This window comes from Pangasianodon hypophthalmus, chromosome 4, assembly GCF_027358585.1.
Source record: "Pangasianodon hypophthalmus isolate fPanHyp1 chromosome 4, fPanHyp1.pri, whole genome shotgun sequence".
Taxonomy (NCBI): Eukaryota; Metazoa; Chordata; class Actinopteri; order Siluriformes; family Pangasiidae; genus Pangasianodon; species Pangasianodon hypophthalmus.
In genome coordinates, this window is record NC_069713.1 from 31,638,063 (window position 1) to 31,657,378 (window position 19,316).

The 19,316-nt window shown below is 39.0% G+C and overlaps 1 protein-coding gene across 1 annotated transcript in view; it reads right to left on the reverse strand.

The window, feature by feature from the left end:
• Positions 1-3,262: 3,262 nt before the first annotated feature.
• Positions 3,263-19,316, reverse strand: part of epha4b (eph receptor A4b) — a 107,024-nt gene continuing 90,970 nt past the window's right edge. The window contains exons 12-17 of the mRNA XM_053233311.1: positions 15,282-15,343; positions 13,513-13,722; positions 11,562-11,711; positions 10,994-11,187; positions 8,690-8,827; positions 3,263-8,583 (exon numbers count right to left, since the gene is read on the reverse strand). Coding sequence (XP_053089286.1) covers positions 8,484-8,583; positions 8,690-8,827; positions 10,994-11,187; positions 11,562-11,711; positions 13,513-13,722; positions 15,282-15,343 — 854 coding nt within the window. The 3' untranslated portion in view covers positions 3,263-8,483. The remainder of the gene's footprint in view (positions 8,584-8,689; positions 8,828-10,993; positions 11,188-11,561; positions 11,712-13,512; positions 13,723-15,281; positions 15,344-19,316) is intronic.

The following is a 19,316-nucleotide window of genomic DNA, read 5'->3' on the forward strand; positions in this document are numbered from 1 at the left end:
ATTTGAATTACACTCAGCTTATCTTATATTTGCTTTCCTATGTAGAGAGCTTGGCTGCATTGAAATACTCAACATACTGGCATAATATTGACCTGTTAAATCTGCGAGTTAAACTTTGCTTCAATAATAAGTGCATCTTTTTTGTCTTTGGACATTCATTGCACACCTTTTGCATAGGATTTGGACGGTCATGATTCACGGTAGGCTGACACAGGGGGTAGTGTTGCTGTCTCACAGTTCTTGGGTTCCTGGGTCAACCATCAGTTGTGTGGAGGTCAGCATGTACTTCTCTTCCCTCCCACCTACCAAAAGCATATCTTTTGTTGGATTGACAACCCTAAAATGCCCTTAACTGTGAATTTTGGTGTTGTGTCTTGATGATCAGCTGACCAGCAAGATGACGAGATGAAGAGTTGACCAAACCTTGTTGACTTTGCCTGAGGGCACACCAGTAAAATTCTACCTTTGGTGCCGACTAGGTCAGTGCTGCCACTACGTTGGGGAAAAAATCTTAATTTAACTAATAACTTCTCATGTTTCTGTGTTTCTAACCTTGGAGGAACGCGATCCCTTCGAGACACCACTAGAAATAAAAGATTGGACCCATGGCAGTTGTGTTTTAGGACTAAAGGGCAAGTCATCCGACCCAAATTCAATCCTCTTCAATCCCCCTCTGTCATGTTGTCCCTAATAAGCAATCATATGACACCCTGGATGCCGGAGAGTAAGACCAAACCAAATGGCCAGCTGTCACTTAGGAGGACGTGATGGATCACCTCGTGATAATGCGCCATTTTATCATCTGCCAAATTGGACACATGCTACGGATCACAGCAGTTGTGGACCGTGCACTACTGTACATGCCATTGATTGCTTTTAAAATGTATATTGACATCATTGGGAAAGGTTATGTGGTTCAGTGGCTGAGACCCAAAAGGTTGTGCATGATTGATGGGGCAAAAAAATGTATGTGTATGAAGCTGGAAAGTGCTCACACTCACATGTGGTAGCAGGGTCTCAAGGGTGTGTGGGCTAATTACCCCTTTCACTCATGCTGTCAGGCAGTGGTTTGGGTGTCTCTTAATGTGAGTGCAGGAGGCATTAAAGTAACACAGGAGCCCAGTTTCTATAGATCGTTTCTGACCTCCAGAGCCTCTGGCCAGGAACTCGACCTCTGACCTGTTGGCTTTCACTAAAACGGTGGCTCTCAGTGCTGACCAAGCTCCCAGAAGCTCTGATCTATGCAAAGCTTAAAGCGTAATGATTTGTTTAGTGGGAACAAACCAGACAAAAAGGAAAAGCTCTTCCTTTTCCACCATGCTCAACATTTGAACTGGTCATTTGAACATGTGAATTGGTCTCCACTTCTTTTTCATTTTCACTTTGTGGTTCTTTAGCTTGAACCTGAATACCCTCTCAGAACCCTCAAGGGTACATCTTCTGTACCTTTAATATGTACCTTTCACCTGGAAATATAGTGAAGCTTTAAAAGTGCTCTAAAGTGGCCCTGGAGTGGCACAACAGAAACCCTATCTTTGGTAGATTAATGATCAGAATTAGCCATGCTCTTTGGGTGGGAATTATGGCATACTTTCTTTCACCTGTCAATCAGTGCAACACTAACCAATCGTGGGCATCTGTGAGCTCATGTATGTAGAAGAGGGTAGATAGCGCTTTCCTCCAAATGTGTTACCTTGCCATGTGAGGCAGCATGAGCAGTATTTTGAAAAGATTTGTTAGCTGGCTTCATGTGTCTCAGAAGAAGCAGCAGCTGTTGGTAGCTGTCCTGTGATAAGGCTAGAAAGCTGGCTAGTCAGTGGGAATTGGAAGATGACCAAATTGGAGCAAAGAAAGAAAGATTTAAGGGATGTAAATGGATTGAAATTAGTTTTTTTTAAAGTACAAGAAATACTATATTCTCTTACAATAACAATAAAACAGCCTAAGAGGCTTTATTGTTTGGCATTATTGGTTATATTCTGTTATATTCTGTTATATTTCCCTCACACAATATTATCTAATTGAAGTTGATCCTTGCACTGCATCTCTATCCTCTCTTGTCTTGTGATTCTATTATCAGAGGCTACCAGCTAGAAGACAAATCCATCTAACCTGTCCAGCTAATGATGGGTGAAAAATGGCCCTGCACCACACACAGTGTGTGTGTGTGTGTATATGTGTGTGTGTCTGGGAGGTAAGACAGAGGAGAGAAATACAGGGTGGGGATTGGGGATAATGGATCTTACATTGAGTGACAGCGGAGGCAGCAGTGCTTTATGCGGCTGTGGAAGAGCATGGAGGTCGACGACCCCTCCCTCCTTCCCTGGAGAGAAGCCCAGCTATCACTGGGGAATATACCATTACACTCCTCGTGGGTCAAAGGGCATGTCTGGTTAAGATCAGGAAAAGGAGAGGCGGCTCTGTTTTCAGGAACAGGACTTTCAGAAGATTACTATAAGTGTTTGTCTATATTTTGTGGTTTTCCTACAATTAGACTTTTATTGTACTATTATCAGACCTTAGAGTGATCCAGTTTTGTCTGATCCTATGCAATGTTGATAATATATTTATTCTTCTCATTTTCCTTGCTTTTTTTTTTTTTTTTTTTGCAAAACCCACAGCACTACCACTGCATAACCTCTGCACCTTGTGGTTATCCAGGGTTCAGTTATCTACCAGGTATGTACATAACTGGGACGAAGTCTTACAAGTCACAATTTCACCATAAATCGTGACTTTCAGAAGAACACAGGCGGAAATCAGAGCCGAACACTTCCATTGAGAAATAAAAATTATTGGCATGTTTATTACAGCAACATGAAAAGTGTACACTCTTGCAGTGGGCTGAATAGAAACCTGCAGTGACTAAAAGACATCGGGCACGGCTTAAATAGATGACCTGTCAGAAATAACCAGTAATAAGGAGTCAAAGAAATCTACACATCCTGCATTAGAGTCACTTCATGGACAATTTTTGAAAAACATCTTTAGCCTAGCTACATCACAATTACCATTTTTTATTATCTTGCAACAAATATGCTTGAGACAAACATTCATTTCAGACCCTTTTTTGTGTGTTAGTCCTTGAAGATTTCGACTACTGTAAGCTGTAGATTCATGTCTTCTTGATTCACGTTCCTTGCTTTAAGACACACAAACATGCTTTTTTCGGATCATCTAGCTCCACCCACTTTTAGTTTATACTGTAGCTACTTTGCAATTTAAAGACATGCCCCTCCCTACCCCCCCCCGCACACACACACACACACACACACACACACACACACACTTCACATATTTGGACACAAACAACTTACTAAATATAATCAAAATAAAATTTACATTTTTTTGAAAAAGTCATGGCTGCCACCCCATGAAAATGTTTCGAGCTAAATCATGTACAAATATTTTAGCAACAAAAACCACTGCTGATATTTTCAGGGCTGCTGAAAACACATCCTACACATCTGCTCATGGGAACAGGATTGGAAAAAACTACCCCATGGTTTGTCTCTGGCATATGTGTAGCGACCGCTACGGTTGTCGATAGTGGGCGTGGCCTGTCCAGCTTTTTTATTTAACGGTAGTAGCCAAAATGTACAGTCTACAGCTAACTGGTTAATTGTTAACAGTTAACTACTAATTGGTGTGAAAATTGGTTGACTTGCATGTTACGTGCTTGGCTTCGCACTAGCCTTATTAACAGATTAGCAAAGCGAGAAAACTGTACTAGCTACATCCAATCATCAGAGGCGTCAACGATCTCCGCCACTTGCTTCTGAGTTTAATTTTTCTTTGTAATGTTTCGGTAAAGGTTTAATCGAGAGACTGTATATGACGGGATAAGAGAAAACCACAGGTATGAGTTTTTCGTAGATTTAAGAGCAGGTTGTAAGTGGGGAACTGAAGAAACCTCAGGCTAGAGGATTGGTCCAAAGTATCATTCAAGTGAATTTTTTGGATCCTAATTTGGATAGAATTGAGAAAATCTCAATTCAAATGTTTTCACGCTGTCACTTTTTCTCAGAAATCACGGCCCTGTGTCTCACACGTATGAATGGTGCTAGTGTGAACGTAGGTTCAGTCCATCTTTGGACACTCGCCCTATCGATTGTGACTATATTCTTAAATTTGGATCAATAAATCACATGGTCACTTCTTTTTTTTTTTTTTTTTTGGTCTCGTGATGCCTCCCAAAATATATCCCATGTTCACTTAATCTTAATCACCACACTGTCTGTCTCCTCTAGTAGACTTAAGAACATAAAAATGAAAAACAGAATCAGCTTTTCAAATGAATATTGCAGTTTGTGTCTTTCTCTTTCGTTTGCAGTCAGTAAATAAGTGTCATTAAGAGTGCTTGAGCTGGAACGAATGATTAATTTGCTTACACTTAGTGTTAATATGTGAAAAAAAGTCAAAAAGCAAAACAATAATAATTAAAAAATTGTCATTGTACCTCAAATAAATAATAACATAGGAGACATTAGCAATTTAAACTCGTTTTCCCTCAGGAGCTTTCATGAACTCTATTGTTTTATGTAAAATTCTCCTGTAAAATGTACAGACCTTTTAATAATCAGATTTAATAATGAGCATTTAGACTCAGATCAAACATGGAATTGTTTCAAAGAAATTGCACAGTGTGTTACAGATTATGCTTTGTCCTAAATTATGTATGGGCAATTATGGTTTTATATTTAATTACAGTACACCAAATAAGGAATAACTACACCATTAGCAAGAAATGGAAAATGTCACTGGGGTAATTTCTGTACTACAAGGAGCCTCACTGGTGACATTCCTACTTAATAAAAAAAATAATGCATGGCCATGGCTTGCTAACTCGAGGGAACGAGATCATTAAATTGTGGGAATGAGATAATTAAATGTGGCCACAAATTAATTAGGCAAGATTGTGCTGAAATCAGATTGAAACTCAAATTTGAAGCTAGATCTTTACTGAAGACGTCATTTCTCCTCGCGTAATCTTCAGCTTTTTTCCCCAAGCGCCTGGTGGTGACCATGACCATTCTCTAACCGTCGCAATTACTTCATTATCTCATTCCCTCCAATTACTAAATTGTGATTATGACTTATTTATCTCATTTATTTGTGTTACTAAATCGTGGCCTTGGCGTAATTATCTCGTTCCCTCGTGTTACTAAATCCTGTTCACTACCTAATTATCTCGTTCTCTTGTTACTAAATCATGTTCACAACTTAATTGTCTCATGTTCTTGTGTTAATTAAGTTGTGAATACGATTTAGTATCTCTTTCCCTCATGTTATTAAACCATGTTCACTTCTTAATTATCTCGTTCTCTTGTTACTAAATCGTGTTCACAACTTAATTATCTCATGTTCTTGTGTTACTAAATCGTGTTCACAACCATTATCTCGTTCCCTCGTGTTACTAAATCCTGTTCACTACCTAATTATCTCATGTTCTTGTGTTACTAAATTGTGTTCACAACTTAATTATCTCATTCTCTTGCTTTGTAAATCGTGTCCATGACTTAATTATCTCATTCCTTTGCATTATTAAATCATGTTCACTACTTAATTATCTCATTCCCTTCTGTTACCACATCATGAGTACAACTTAATTATCTTGTTCCCTCGCATTAATAAGTCATGACCGCAACTTAATTATCTCGTTCCCTCGCATTACTAAGTCATGGCCATAACTTAATTATCTTCTTCTCTTGAGTTACTACATCATGGCCACAACTTAATTACCTTGTTCCCTTGCATTAATAAGTTATGGCCACAACTTAATTATCCCATTCCCTCATATTACAAAGTCATGGCCATAACTCAATTATCTCATTCCCTCAAGTTACTAAGTTGTGGCCATGACTTATGTTGTTCACTTGCGTTACTAAGTCATACCAATGACTTTAATTATCTCGTTCCCTCGCATTACTAAGTCATGACCATGACTTAATGACCTTGTCCCCACAACTTAATAACCTCACTCATCTTCCAACCCCGCTCATCGTTCCCACATGTTAATAAGTTGTGGGCAAGAATTATTTTTAATAAGTAGGGATGTCTTCATTTAGGCTCCATAGTACTAAAGAGAAAACATATGGTTTAAAAGACAAGGAGTTTGCTAGTAAGCTATTCTTAAGAATCTACTAGGAACCTACATTTGACTTTTGTTGCGTAAATGAAATGGATACTTTACAGAACTAGTACAAAAATAGTAGTGTTGTAAATGCAGCAAAATCAGCATGAATAGGTTTGTGATCACTCTTTCCCCAAAGTTACATGCACCAACACAAGCTTGAATACTGTGAACGAAAGAAGGTTCAACCTCTGAAAGGTGAATTAACACAAAGCCGGACGTGTTGCGCCGACATTCACTATAGCTTTCAGTGGCGTTGTTCTGATAAATACTATGTACACTATATCTCATCATGATACTGCCTCTACCAGGAAGAAGAGAAAGAAACAGCACAGTTAGTAAGGCATCTAACGTCAAGCAGCTACAGCCACCACTGGAGTGAAAAAAGAACCGCAGTCACTGTCACTTGCTTATAAAAGATGAAGCTTTAGCATCCATGCTACATTCCAGAGTTCTGTTATATCCCATGTCGGCGAGCTCCACCAATCGATACGTCCCACATCTTCTTTTTCTTCTTCAGAAAATGAAATAAAGTACATTACAAACATTCTACAGCTTTTTGTTCACTCGTTTGAATTCGACGCTGTACACCTTTATACACTATTTTACAAGAGTGTAAGTTGCGTTTCTTGTTCTGCTGTAAACAAACATACGGTGAAGGACATGGTGGCCGATGTTAATGCTCAGAGATCACCAAGGTAGCAAATTGACTTTGCCAGCCATGCCAGCCATTGCCCAGAGTTGGGTTGCAAAATACACTGGGCTAGCATTGGGCGACCCGGGTCGACAGACTTTTAGCCACCTTTACACCCATTACATCCAGCTTGCCAACACTGGCTTAATATAATTTTGTCCATTGGGCTAAAATTGGGCCACCAGGACCAATTTTTGGCCGCCTTTAAGTCCAACTTCCCAACAGTTGCCCAATATAATTTTGTCCTTTGGGCTAGCATTGGGCCACATTCATCCACGTTTAAATCCACCTTGCCAATGTTGGCCTAACATTGACAAAACGTTGTACAAGGAGAGCCAATCTAGCCACCCAAGCATCAGTTTGCTACCTGGGAAGAGTCTGCATATATATTACGTGTTCCTCATAACGCTAAACACAAATCACGCTCCCATGCATTGTTGCGCTATGTGTTACATCTTGCCATACTCAGGATTTTGTTAATTACTATATTAATTGGGATTCAATGCTCTCATCTTAGCTACGAAGCTAATGGTGTAGGCTAATTTGCTTTAAAACTTTAAAGGAATACTTGGTTCAAAAAAAAGCCACTGCTGTCATCAATTATATGACAGCTGGCATTGTTATATAATACCTGCTGTCCTTTATTTTGATGTTTTTACATAGAGAATTCCTTTAAAGTTCTCAAAGACACCGTGTATAGCATGTGTACCGTGGTGCTCTACATACACAAACGGCATGTTCCGCTTTTCTGCAGTCATGAAATGAAAACCAACCCAAAATAAGTCAGTTTATAGGTCCACACACAGAGACATTCTCACTCATTTTTTAAAAGACAATACTGGTGCATTGAAGGAAACCCATCCTTAATTTTAATAACCATTACTAGCATTAACTATCAGACACCAGCCCACAGTATGACTAATACTGTACTGACTAAAAAAAAAAAGACAAACCCCTGACATTCTCTACTGGATATTACAGTATGGGACAAATCTTATCTTAGCCATAAATTAGCTACTCATTGCAATGTTTCCTCATACCATAATGCTGTAATCGCAAATACCGCAAAGACCGGGATTACATTACATTTCCAGAACGCTGCTAGCCCTACTTCCGCTGGTGAAACATAATCTCATATTGCCGAGAGTGAGGGAATCCGACCAGAAAGAGTACCTCATATAATTATTACTGAAGACCGTTAAAAATGGCCAGTCTAGATAAACATCATCTTGTGAGCCAGGGCTGCAAATCACACTTCCTGTCTGCTATCATGTTCAGAGCACAACACTACAAGGCCCATACTGTGGCTCCAAACACACCACCCTTAGGTCCAAATCTACCCAGGCACCTTTTTATTCATCTAAATCAAACCTCGAAAAATGAAGCAAATGACAGGAAACGACAATGCGAATGACTGTACACATCTCACAATAATGTTCATAAATCATCAGAGTTTGTGTTTGACCATCATCCGTCTGGTCTGAATTTTCCACTGCTAATCAGTCTCTGGTTCCGCTGCACAAATTGTGAGCTCTTGGGCTGCAGCCAAACGTCCGGGATTGGGGGTTGGCATGGTGAAGCACTGTTCTGGGTTCCACACTTCCACACTGTCTCTCTTTTTCCTCTTCTATCTGTCTTTCAGTTTGTCCAGAGCTGTTATACTTGCACATGGCTTCCTTGGGCGTGCAGACTCTGGACACTAGCGAGGATCTTCTTCTGGTGCCCAACGAGGGTCACACCCATCTTACTCAACTCACTGAAAGACAAGTTCGGAAGACGGACAGAGAGAAAGATAAAGAGAGTTAGAAATGGCATAACAGGTTGGGTCTTAGCCTGTTCTCAAGGGTTTGTGTTTTCTGTACCTTACACTGATGTAGATTATTGAATCTAATGTGACGTAGCCAGCAGAGGTGAAGTTGTCCTTGTACTGGCCCATCTTTATGGCATCCAGCCACTCATCCACACTATTGACGCTGAACTCTGGGGTGATCGGGTCTTCCCTGTAAAGGACGCGAACAAGCCATAGATCAACATACCAATTGAGTAACAGTTTAACAGGTATATAAAAACAATACGGAAACAAAAAAGCAGTTCTGGTACCTCATACAAGTGTGATCTGAACAAGTGTCATAGATACTGACACTGATAAGTCTAGCACGTCATTATTTTTTTACAGCTTAATTCCAATCTTTAAGAGCCCCCTCAGAGGTAAACCTTCTTGATCAAGGAAGTCTGCATGAACACATCAACCCCCTAGTAGAAGCAGAGTGGTTTCCCTGCATAATGAAGTCATTTCCCTATTAATCATCCCAGCGAGTTCTAATCGGAAGCCAGCTCACATGGTAGGCACCATTTCTGGGCAGCGTAATGACTTTCCCAACTGGAAGGCACCTGCCCACTGAGGTCCCTTATTTTGGGCAAATTTAAAGGAAGCATTGCATGCATCCCTCTCAGTCTAGGCAAGCCTATAATTCTGTTCACCAGACCGGAGCTCTATGACCGTTTCAACATACATGGCCGACCGAACCTTTTGATTCTAAGTGAACGTCTTGTTTCAAGCTGAAAAACTGATTTCTTTTTCTTTTTTTTTTTTTTTTTATAACAGTCATTTGTATTTCTAAATAATCAGATTGTTTGTTTGTTTGTTCTGTGGTGAAAATTAACTAGCTAAGATAGCATTACCCCACAGATTATTTAGATAGCTTATGCAGATACTTATTAGTTTGGTTATCCAGCTAGCTGTTATTCAGGGAATAGTAATCTTTTTAATGTGCCAAAAGTCATGGTGTATGATGATGATGATGATGATGAAGGTTGTCCCAAATGTGAGGCCTAACATTACTCTTTACTTTTCACACTCCCCAGAAAAGGTGGCTACCTTTGACAGATTTAGCTACTAAAGCACCTGCTTGCAGAATATCTTGCCATGGCTACAGCACAACCCAAAAGATATAGTGGGCTAGCAGGGAGTATTTCCGCCAGTCTATCAGGGGGTAGCACGCACACACAGCTATAATTTAGCATAGCCAATCTATCTACCAGTTTCTTTATTGGGAGGTGAGAGGAAACCGGAGAACCTGGAAGAAACCCATTTGGACGCGAGGAGATAATGGAAACTACACACAGACAGTAACCCGAACTCAATATTGAACCAGGGATCATGGAGCTGTGAGGTGGCAATACTACCCATTACACCACCATGCCACCCCATCTACTGAGGGGCAGTGGTGGCTCAATGGTTAAAGGCCCTGGGTTACTTCTGCACTTACTTACGCACTTACTTATACACACTCATGTACTAATATACTTACACCCACTCATCCACTTACTTACATATGGACTTACACACTTACTTGCACACACTTATGGATGTTTATTAATGCACTTACTTTGACCATGAAATGTAGTTTTAGGTATATACAGTACCTACCAAACACTATATATATCTCTGGGGTTTGTTTTGTATTGTTGTCTTGTCAGATACCAACACATTTCTTTTTCTTTCTTTCTTTCTTTTTTTTTTTTTTTTTTAACATTTTAGAATTCTATTTTTCTTTAGTAAGCTGTAATATATGTGGTGATCTGGAAAAACTCAAGTGTCACCGTGTCTGAATTCTGACAAACAGCCAAAAAACAAAAAAGACAGAAAAACAAGTTTTGGCCAAAATTGGTTTTCTCTGTTTTGACACCTGATATTTAAGAAACCACACATACCAAAATGAAATTGTTTTTATTTACTTTTTAATCTCAACTTTTGGTCAGGATCTTTTAATAGCTACTGGCCAAATCAAAATGGCAAAATTAAATCTTTCAATGTAATTTTCTCCACTTTTATTTAACCAGACTTTAAAATGCTGTAACTTGGGGGTGCAAATGCACCGACCTTGTATTTTCACATATATGCTTTTATTTGAAATCTTTTTTGAGTGACAGCAGTGTTTATAAGAATAAGAACGTAAGAATGTTGTACCACTTTCACCAAATCCTTATAGGCATGTCACTCATTTCTAATCCTCTGTAAATCTTCAGCTTAAACTACAAGAAAGGTGGAAATGACATGAGGTAAAAGACAACATGACACAAAAGGTCAGATTTCTCATTTTCTCTTATTTTCCCCTAACAATTTAACAATGATTTGACAGGGATTTACGGCGATGGCAATTTACCAGATGGAACTGTTGGCCAGCTCTTTCAGGGCGTTGGGATTTCGGATCAGCTTGTCTAGCATGTTGACAATCTGGCTGAACTTGGGTCTCTCAGCTCGCTCTTTCTGCCAGCAGTCCAGCATCAGCTGGTGAAGAGACACTGGACAGTCCATTGGCGGGGGGAGGCGGTATCCCTCTTCGATCGCTTTTATTACCTGAGAGAGAGAGTGTGCGAGAACATAGGCTTTGAGTCGCCGAACTTCAGTACTTAGCAATGGATGTTCCGCTAAGCTTTTCAATTTGCTAGTACATGTTACCTGTTTAATAATTTATTGTGAAATTTAATCAGCCTCAAGCACAGGATGTAGGGCTTAGAGTTAGATTGTTCTTGCGTGAGAAAATCCTGAAAATCTCTGAGTAGACATGAACTAGACACACATTAACTTAAAAGCGTGCGTAACCCGACTCTGAATATGAGAAACTTTCCCTGTGTAAATACTGACACAACTTTTGACCTTAAATGGCTAGCTCTGAATATGGTCCCTGGTGTTCAATCATTCCAAAAAGGACTTGGTAGATGGACACTCACATCTTGATTGGACATTTCCCAATATGGCCGCTCGCCATACGACATCACCTCCCACATGACGATACCGTAGCTCCACACGTCGCTCGCTGAGGTGAACTTCCTGTACGCGATGGCCTCCGGTGCTGTCCATCGAATGGGGATTTTTCCACCCTAAACCAACAAAAAAAAAGAAACATGAACTAGACACCAAAGCATCCTCGTCTATATTCATTTTAATGCTCTCCATATTCTGCTTTGCCACTGCTTGCTTTGTATTCAAGATTTAAAAAAAAAAAGCTGCAGGTGTACGCAGCATAGGGGACTGTTAAAACATTAAAACAGTCCTTGACAGTTAATTTCCACGTCAAAGTCAAACAAAAGGCAAACTGACTTCACTTTCTATAGACAAACGTGAGCGGAGAGCCAAGAATGGGCTTTTGAAAAGGAATCCTTTATTTATTTATATCCATTTATTTTATTATATCCTGTATCAAAGCCACAGGACACGAATGCATTGGCTTCTGTGTTTCCGGGAGTTTTCTGCTTGAAGCGATGGGAAACTGGGGAGTTGAACGTCGAAGTCACTTAACACACGCATGCAAAGACAAACACAAACCATCCTCCTTAGTCTAATTAGCTCTCGTGCTGGTTTGGTGCCGAGTGTAAGATCTTGTGCTCAGTGTTTCTGGCATTTGGTTCCGTCGCAGGCCTACAGGAGCTCTAGTTAATGATGGAGAGAGCAGAGGAGGACTGGAGGACAGCATGTCAGCCACATCAGGGAAAATGGTACAGCATGGGGCATGGAGGGGCCAACTTCCCCTCACACAAACATATAATTAACACGCGAAACCTGAGACAATCACACTCTCCAAGCCTCCCTCAGGTGATTTCTTTTCTTTCCTTTTGACACACAGTGTCACTGCATACCTTCTACAGTCTTCCACTCCTTTTCTCTAGTCTCCAACTCACTCGCATCATCATTTGTGGTATATGTGAATGAACGTGAACACCAAAAAAGGAACAGGAACCACGTTTTAACAGATACGTTTCGATTTAAATACTTTTTAATCTCAAATTTTTGGAAATAAGCCAACAACATTTTACCACAGCTGCCATTCTACAGTACACAACAAATAGAGAAGGTACCAAGTAGAACCCCTTTAGGAAGCCAAGAACCCTCAAGAACTTTTATGCAGAACACTGCGGACATCCAACAGACACTGCGGACATCCAACCCACTTTTTTGAAAGTGTAATCTGTTAAATACCACAGTGCTGTTCAATTCTCAATTCTCAATTCTGATTGGTCAGAAGATGCTATTTATCTGCTTATACTGTATATTCATATATTATCCTTTCTATAGTGCTAACTTACAGTGAGACTTTAAAAAAGACAGGTTTTAAAGATTGATGTTTATTTTGTGAACTCAGTGAGAAGTTTATTTAGCATTAAGGAAGGAGTCTCCAGTGTCAGTAAAACTGTAAATTGAATTTTTTTTTCAAAGACAATAATAAACAGACTTTGTGGTTTCTCTGTAACATGACAAGCTGCTCCTCACGCTTTTGTCTTTTAAACTTCAACAGGAAGAAACAAAGGAGAGGCTTGAGATGCGACTGAATTAACTTGTTTCGTGGACGTTCCACAACAGTAAATGTAACTATTAGCAGATAATAAGAATGACAGGACTTTATGTTAATTAATTAATCGAAAATGTCATTTTTTTGGCAAATCATGTGGTATAAAAGGAATAAAACACTTTGGGAAAATAATCGACTTTGGGCTGGTAACAATAACTCTCAGTGCTGTTGGTGATTTTTCATCTATAATTGCTTGCGATCTCTTTTTAAAAAATATTACTTAAACCTTCCTCACTGCGTTGATTTCTCAAGATTGTGTCCTGGATAAAAGGCTTTAAATTGTGAGCTTTTAAACCATGATGAAAGCACTTTGAGGGACAGATCAGGTGACCTACCCGTGTCGTATAAGCAGCTTCGGGGTCATCTTCTAACACTCGGGACAAGCCGAAATCCGACACTTTACACACCAGGTTGCTGTTGACCAGGATGTTCCGAGCAGCCAGGTCACGGTGGACGTAGTTCATGTCCGATAAATACTTCATCCCGGATGCGATTCCGCGCAGCATTCCTACCAGCTGGATAATGGTGAACTGACCATCATGTTTCTGAAAGAAAGGGAAAAATAAAAGAAGAAGAAATAATACAAATTATAATTATAATATCAAACTGCTCTCATTTATCTAACTGGATACTAAACGTTTATCATTCGCAGGAGCATTTACACAAAAAGTATCATGTTCAATATTCAGGTGGTTCAGATTCATATCAGTATTGTTCTTCTCACTTTTAACAACATTTAGCAGGTTAATAAAATTGGATTAGTAGAATTTTGTGCTATTTTTTTAAACCTTCAAAAAAAAACCCTGCTTTATGGTGGTACACTTTTTTTTTTTTTTTTTAAAGTCATTTATAATGTGCTTGTAATGTCCCTGTTTCACTGTAATGGCAATTGTTCCACAAGGTTATAGGTGTAGAACCATCTGTTTTTAGCATGTTTCTGAGAAAAATGAAGCTCTGTTTTTAGCCCCAAAACAATCTTGGCTCGGTACAATTAGCCTGATGTTTTAATTTGCATATTGGACCTGTGAAGTAATCTGGTTAAAACGCCTCTATTGTCTCTCTCAGCAATATCAATCCCAAACACGGAGTTGTATTTCACAAGAGGCGAGTTAATTATGCCTTGCCTTATAAACGCGGTTTGTTGATTGATTGCTTTGGCCTCAGCAGCCATCACACTTTTGTTTTCAATCTCACTGCAGTGGTTACTGTAAGAACAGCTGCATGAGGACGATTGTGTGTATGTGTGTGTGTCTGTGCATGTGTGAGAAAGAGAGATAGAAAGTGCGCCACTTGTTTTTTGCTAAATTGAGCTGCGCTCTAATTAAACACATGTAGCCTGGGCAGACAGGCTATGAGCTATTAGCCATAAAAACCCACCCATAATTACGTTAGCTTTTTTTTATGTCAGCCGAAGTGGTATTTATGGCGTTCATTAGCCCGCAGAAGGATCGAAAATTTCAGACGTGCCTCTTTTTTTTCTGTCCCAAATTTCATTTTCATTTGCTCAAAGTGTGGGCAATTAAAGCGGGAGCCTGCTTCAAAGAGGGGGGAGAAACATCCGTAATAAAATTACAAGGCAGATCCTTCCAAGGTGACAAAAGCGGCAATAAATCCGAGGCGATTTGAGGGAGGAGACGTTTGAGAGGATTTGTAGAGGGAGCATTTGGTCTTATTATAAATCCCCCGACTTCATTCACTTTCCGTTTTCTGTAGTGTTCATAATATTTCTTTCACTCACACACTCACACACAAACACACACACACACTTGATTTGGAGAAAAAGGGCCCTTAAGGTCATAAGTGGGATGAATTCACAACTTCTCCGTCAAGCTTAAATGACCTCACAGTAAAACAATTCACTTTTCTGCCTCTTGTCCGACATCCAGTTCAAAATATCCTTCAAGTTTGAACGGCCATTTTGAATCTTGTGTGCATGAAGGATGTAGCATTTGCCAGAGGAAAAACAAAGAGTACATAAGTACATATTTAAATGTGTGTCTGAGTTTTTTTTTAATCTGGTAAAACTTTAAATCATGTCACACAACATGATCATTAAACGGGTGAGACTTCTTTACAGTAAAAAAAAAAAAAAAAAGCTTCAAACCTTTAAGAAAGTATCCAAGGATCCGTTCTCCATGAACTCGGTTATTATCATCACCGGCTTGCCTGCGAACATAAAAAGAGACGGAAATAAAACATCGACCGCTACAACATACTCCAGTGGAAAAGAGAGAGAGAGAGAGAAAAAAAAAAGATACTCCTCCACCAAGCCACAAAGATATAAATCACTATAATGGCATCATTAATCCTACAGCAGAGGGATAGTAAAGAAAGGACGGATGGAGAGAGAGAGAGACGAGTGTAAAGCCTGAGCCACACTTCTTCCTCCCCTAGGAAACTCTATTATTCACTGTGAAGGATCCCTGTCAGAAACCTTGACCATGAGCAGCAGTGCTTAACAGCGCTCTTGGTCTGTTCACTGGTTAGCAATGAACATGCTGTTTTTCTAAGAGCGCAATCGTAAAAATGTTTTAAAACACTTAACACCTAATCTTCATGTCAGTTATTAGCAATAGAAACATCAGAAATTAGAAACAGACCCAGAAACGCATCATCTGACATTTTCAAAAGGTTGCTTTTATCTCACGCTTATTGGAGCCATGATCTAAAGTTTAAATACGATTTAAAATGGGTTGTTTTGTATAAATTGTAGAAGTAAAAAAAACATATAAAAATACCTATGAAGTAAATACTAAGTTAATCAAAATTCAAGTGAATAAAAAGAATGTTAAATTAACAAACTTCATCGTGTTCTGTGTCCTAAATAACCAAAAAGAAAGTTGAACAAAAAAAAAAAATGCAATTTAAAAAGTAATTTGTTCGTTACAAAGGTGATTCAAGATTCATTTTTTCCCCCGAGTTGGCCAGTCATTTTTTTTTGGTAATTATTAATCCTAATTAAGTAAAATTAAGAATATGGTGATTAAGTAAGGAATAAAACTCTTACAGGTGTGCTGTTATAGAAAAATAATCAGCGACATGGTGGTGTGACGTGGCCTGACACGAAGTTACTGTTATCACTCCAAAGTACGCCCTGAATTATTTTATTACTTTTATACCACAGCAGTTTTCCAATGATTACAATTTTTAATTTATTAAACAACAACGAATTGCAGGTTTTATCCATTTACAGTTACATTTAACCTTGTGGAACATCCATAAAATGAGTTGGTTCCTGCTGTCACTTCCATTATAGCAGCTATAAACTGCTGTTCCCTCACCAGGCTCGCTCTCTTAAAGTTAATGAGACAAAACAAACAAACAAACAAACAAAACAAAAGCTTGTTATGTTACAGAGAAACTAACTGACTGTTACAAAGCGCCGACACTGGAGACTCCTTCCATAAATGTTACATAAGCGTCTGTTGACCAGGTCAAAACATTTTGAAACGCGTCTATTATTAGCCTTTAGGTTATAATGGAGCGTTCCTGTGAATGAGCTGTTACTATGGAAACGATAGCGTGTATAGACAGACTTGAGAAATCAACAACGCTGTGGTGTAAAAACAAATGATTACATTTAACATAATGTTTCCTTATTAAAAAGCTCTTATCTTAAAGCCTGTGGTTCTGGAGGAAAAGTGAATCTGATTGACAGGTAGCCTAGTCACATGACTGTGTAGTAATCTTGTGTGTTACTATTACTCCAAGGACAGCTGACAAAAATCTCTCTCTCACACACACACACACACACACACACGACGGAAGAGCTAGATAGAGTGTTAATCAACAGATTAAATCCTATAAGCACTACCTTCGTAGACGGAGACATGACTACATTATTCTCACTGCTAATCCCAAGATGGACGCTGTGTGTGAGTTTATCATCCTCAAGGTATTTATTAACATCACACATCATCCTGAGATTACGAGATTCCACACACATTAGAAATAAATGACCGACTGCCATAGAAACACCTTTATGAAATGTTTAATTTGTACTGCACAAACACACTGCAGTGTGTAAGGACGCTTGTGTGTGTGTGTGTGTGTGTATATGTGTGTGTGTGTGTATACCTGTGAGACGTGAGCGATTGTCCCTGTCTCTCGCTTAATACAAATCCGTGCTACACCTGATAAACGGTATAAATCTCTCCACAGTGGAATGCGGTACAAATAGAGGTCAGGTTTGTCCATACGTGTATACTTGTGTATGTGTGTGTGTGTGTGTGTGCTGTGGGGGAGGTCGCAAGCTCTGCCGGAGCATCTCCTCGTTGTACATCACCCCAAATTAAATCACTATCTCACTGTGATAAATGTCTCTCCAGACGCCTTAAGAAAAAAAATCCCTTTTACCTTTCGCCGGTAGAGTAATGTAGCTGTCAGGTGGCTGAAAGAGGTTTGTGCCCTGCACGTGCAAACACACACACACACACACCTCTCACAGCGTTCTGGGGAATAGCATGGTGGTCGGCTGCCACTGAATGCCACCCTGTGTGTGTGTGTGTGTGCGGTGGCCTGGGAAAACCCTTCACATTGTGAAGAAAAAAAAAATATATAGTTCTGAAAACTACAACCTAATAATGTTTCTCTATCTATCTATCTATCTATCTATCTATCCTATCTGCTGCTGCTTAACAATCACAAATTCCTCACATATTTCTTTTAACGACAAGAAACACTGTAGCCCCGCCCACTTTGTTCCTACCTGCTATTTCCAATAATAGCATATTTCTTATATCCTAGAAAAGTATAAAGCATATTTTTTATTATTTCTTACTCAGTTACTTGTATAATAGATTATAGTATAATTATTGTGAAATGGACCTTTTTCCTCTATATAGCCCATTTTTAAGATATCCATATTATTTACATGTCTGTATATTGGAAAGACTTCGCAGTGGAAGTATAGAGAAGAGTATAAAGAATAAAGATGTGTAAAGTATAGAGAAGAAACGAGTGAAAAACAAGCTCCAGGGTTTGATTTGTTTGATATCGGACTACGTGTTACGTTGTAAGTGTGAACGCAAACACCTGAAGATCACTAGAAAAGCTATGCTCATACTATAATGTTAGCTAATGCTAGAAACAACAAATAAAAACCGGGTCAAACTGGATACCTACAAATTTATATGTAAATTGTTCGGAAGAGCATTTACACAAGAAATGTGTCATTCACTCATGACAATCCAGTTACTTTGGAAAAACGTTTGTGTAAAATTACGTATACGGAGACTCACTAACGTAAACCTCGATCGATTGGCTTCAAATTGTGTAATTGGCGACAAGCTGCTGAAATTTCATATACAGAACATTCGCACACGAGTGCAAAGAAATTCAGAATAAAATCTTTCTGGAGATTTTAGTTCGCTTAGCAACGAAAAAAACGTTAGCTATGAAAACTTTCCGTACAACTTTACTAACAGATTAAAAAATGCATCCTAATATCTATAGCGTGATTATGTGTTAATGAATAGTTGCACACAGAAGCTTAAAGATTTCGTGTTCGTGAGGATGTGATCTTTAGCAGTGGCTCGTGGTTAATGAGATAAAAGCGCACGGGGATGTTCTCTCATTCTGTAGAGTGATGAGCGCTTTGCCGTGATGGCCGCTCTCACAGATGGACTATTGATTTTACTCCAGGTGTTAAAGTCACGGTCCAGAAAACAACCACCTTGTCCATGCTATTTCCTCTTTCAGCACTCACCTCCCTGTTAACGGCCTTAAAAAAAAAAAAAATTCCATATTCAATGATTTATTTTATCTTCCCGGTTCATCAATGAACCTAGCAACAAAAGACCCAATTATTTAACTCCAATGCCTTATTGATTCTCTGAACTGATTTTTCATTATACTGTATTTAGTGATTATATGCTCAATATTTGCCTCACAAAGAGAAGCCTAAGACACTGACGCTATATAAAACTTCTATTTTACACTCTATACAGTCTACAAATCCTCTTGAATAAAGGACTATAAAGTACAAATATTGGCATTTCAATAAGATGGTATGCTTAAAGATGTGACTTTCTGGTGTTGGTTAGGTTTTACCTTTAAAATTTAATTAAATGCACCGTAATTTTCACCTTTTGATGGCATATATACATTATTTGTAGCTTGAAGAACCACCTGCATAATA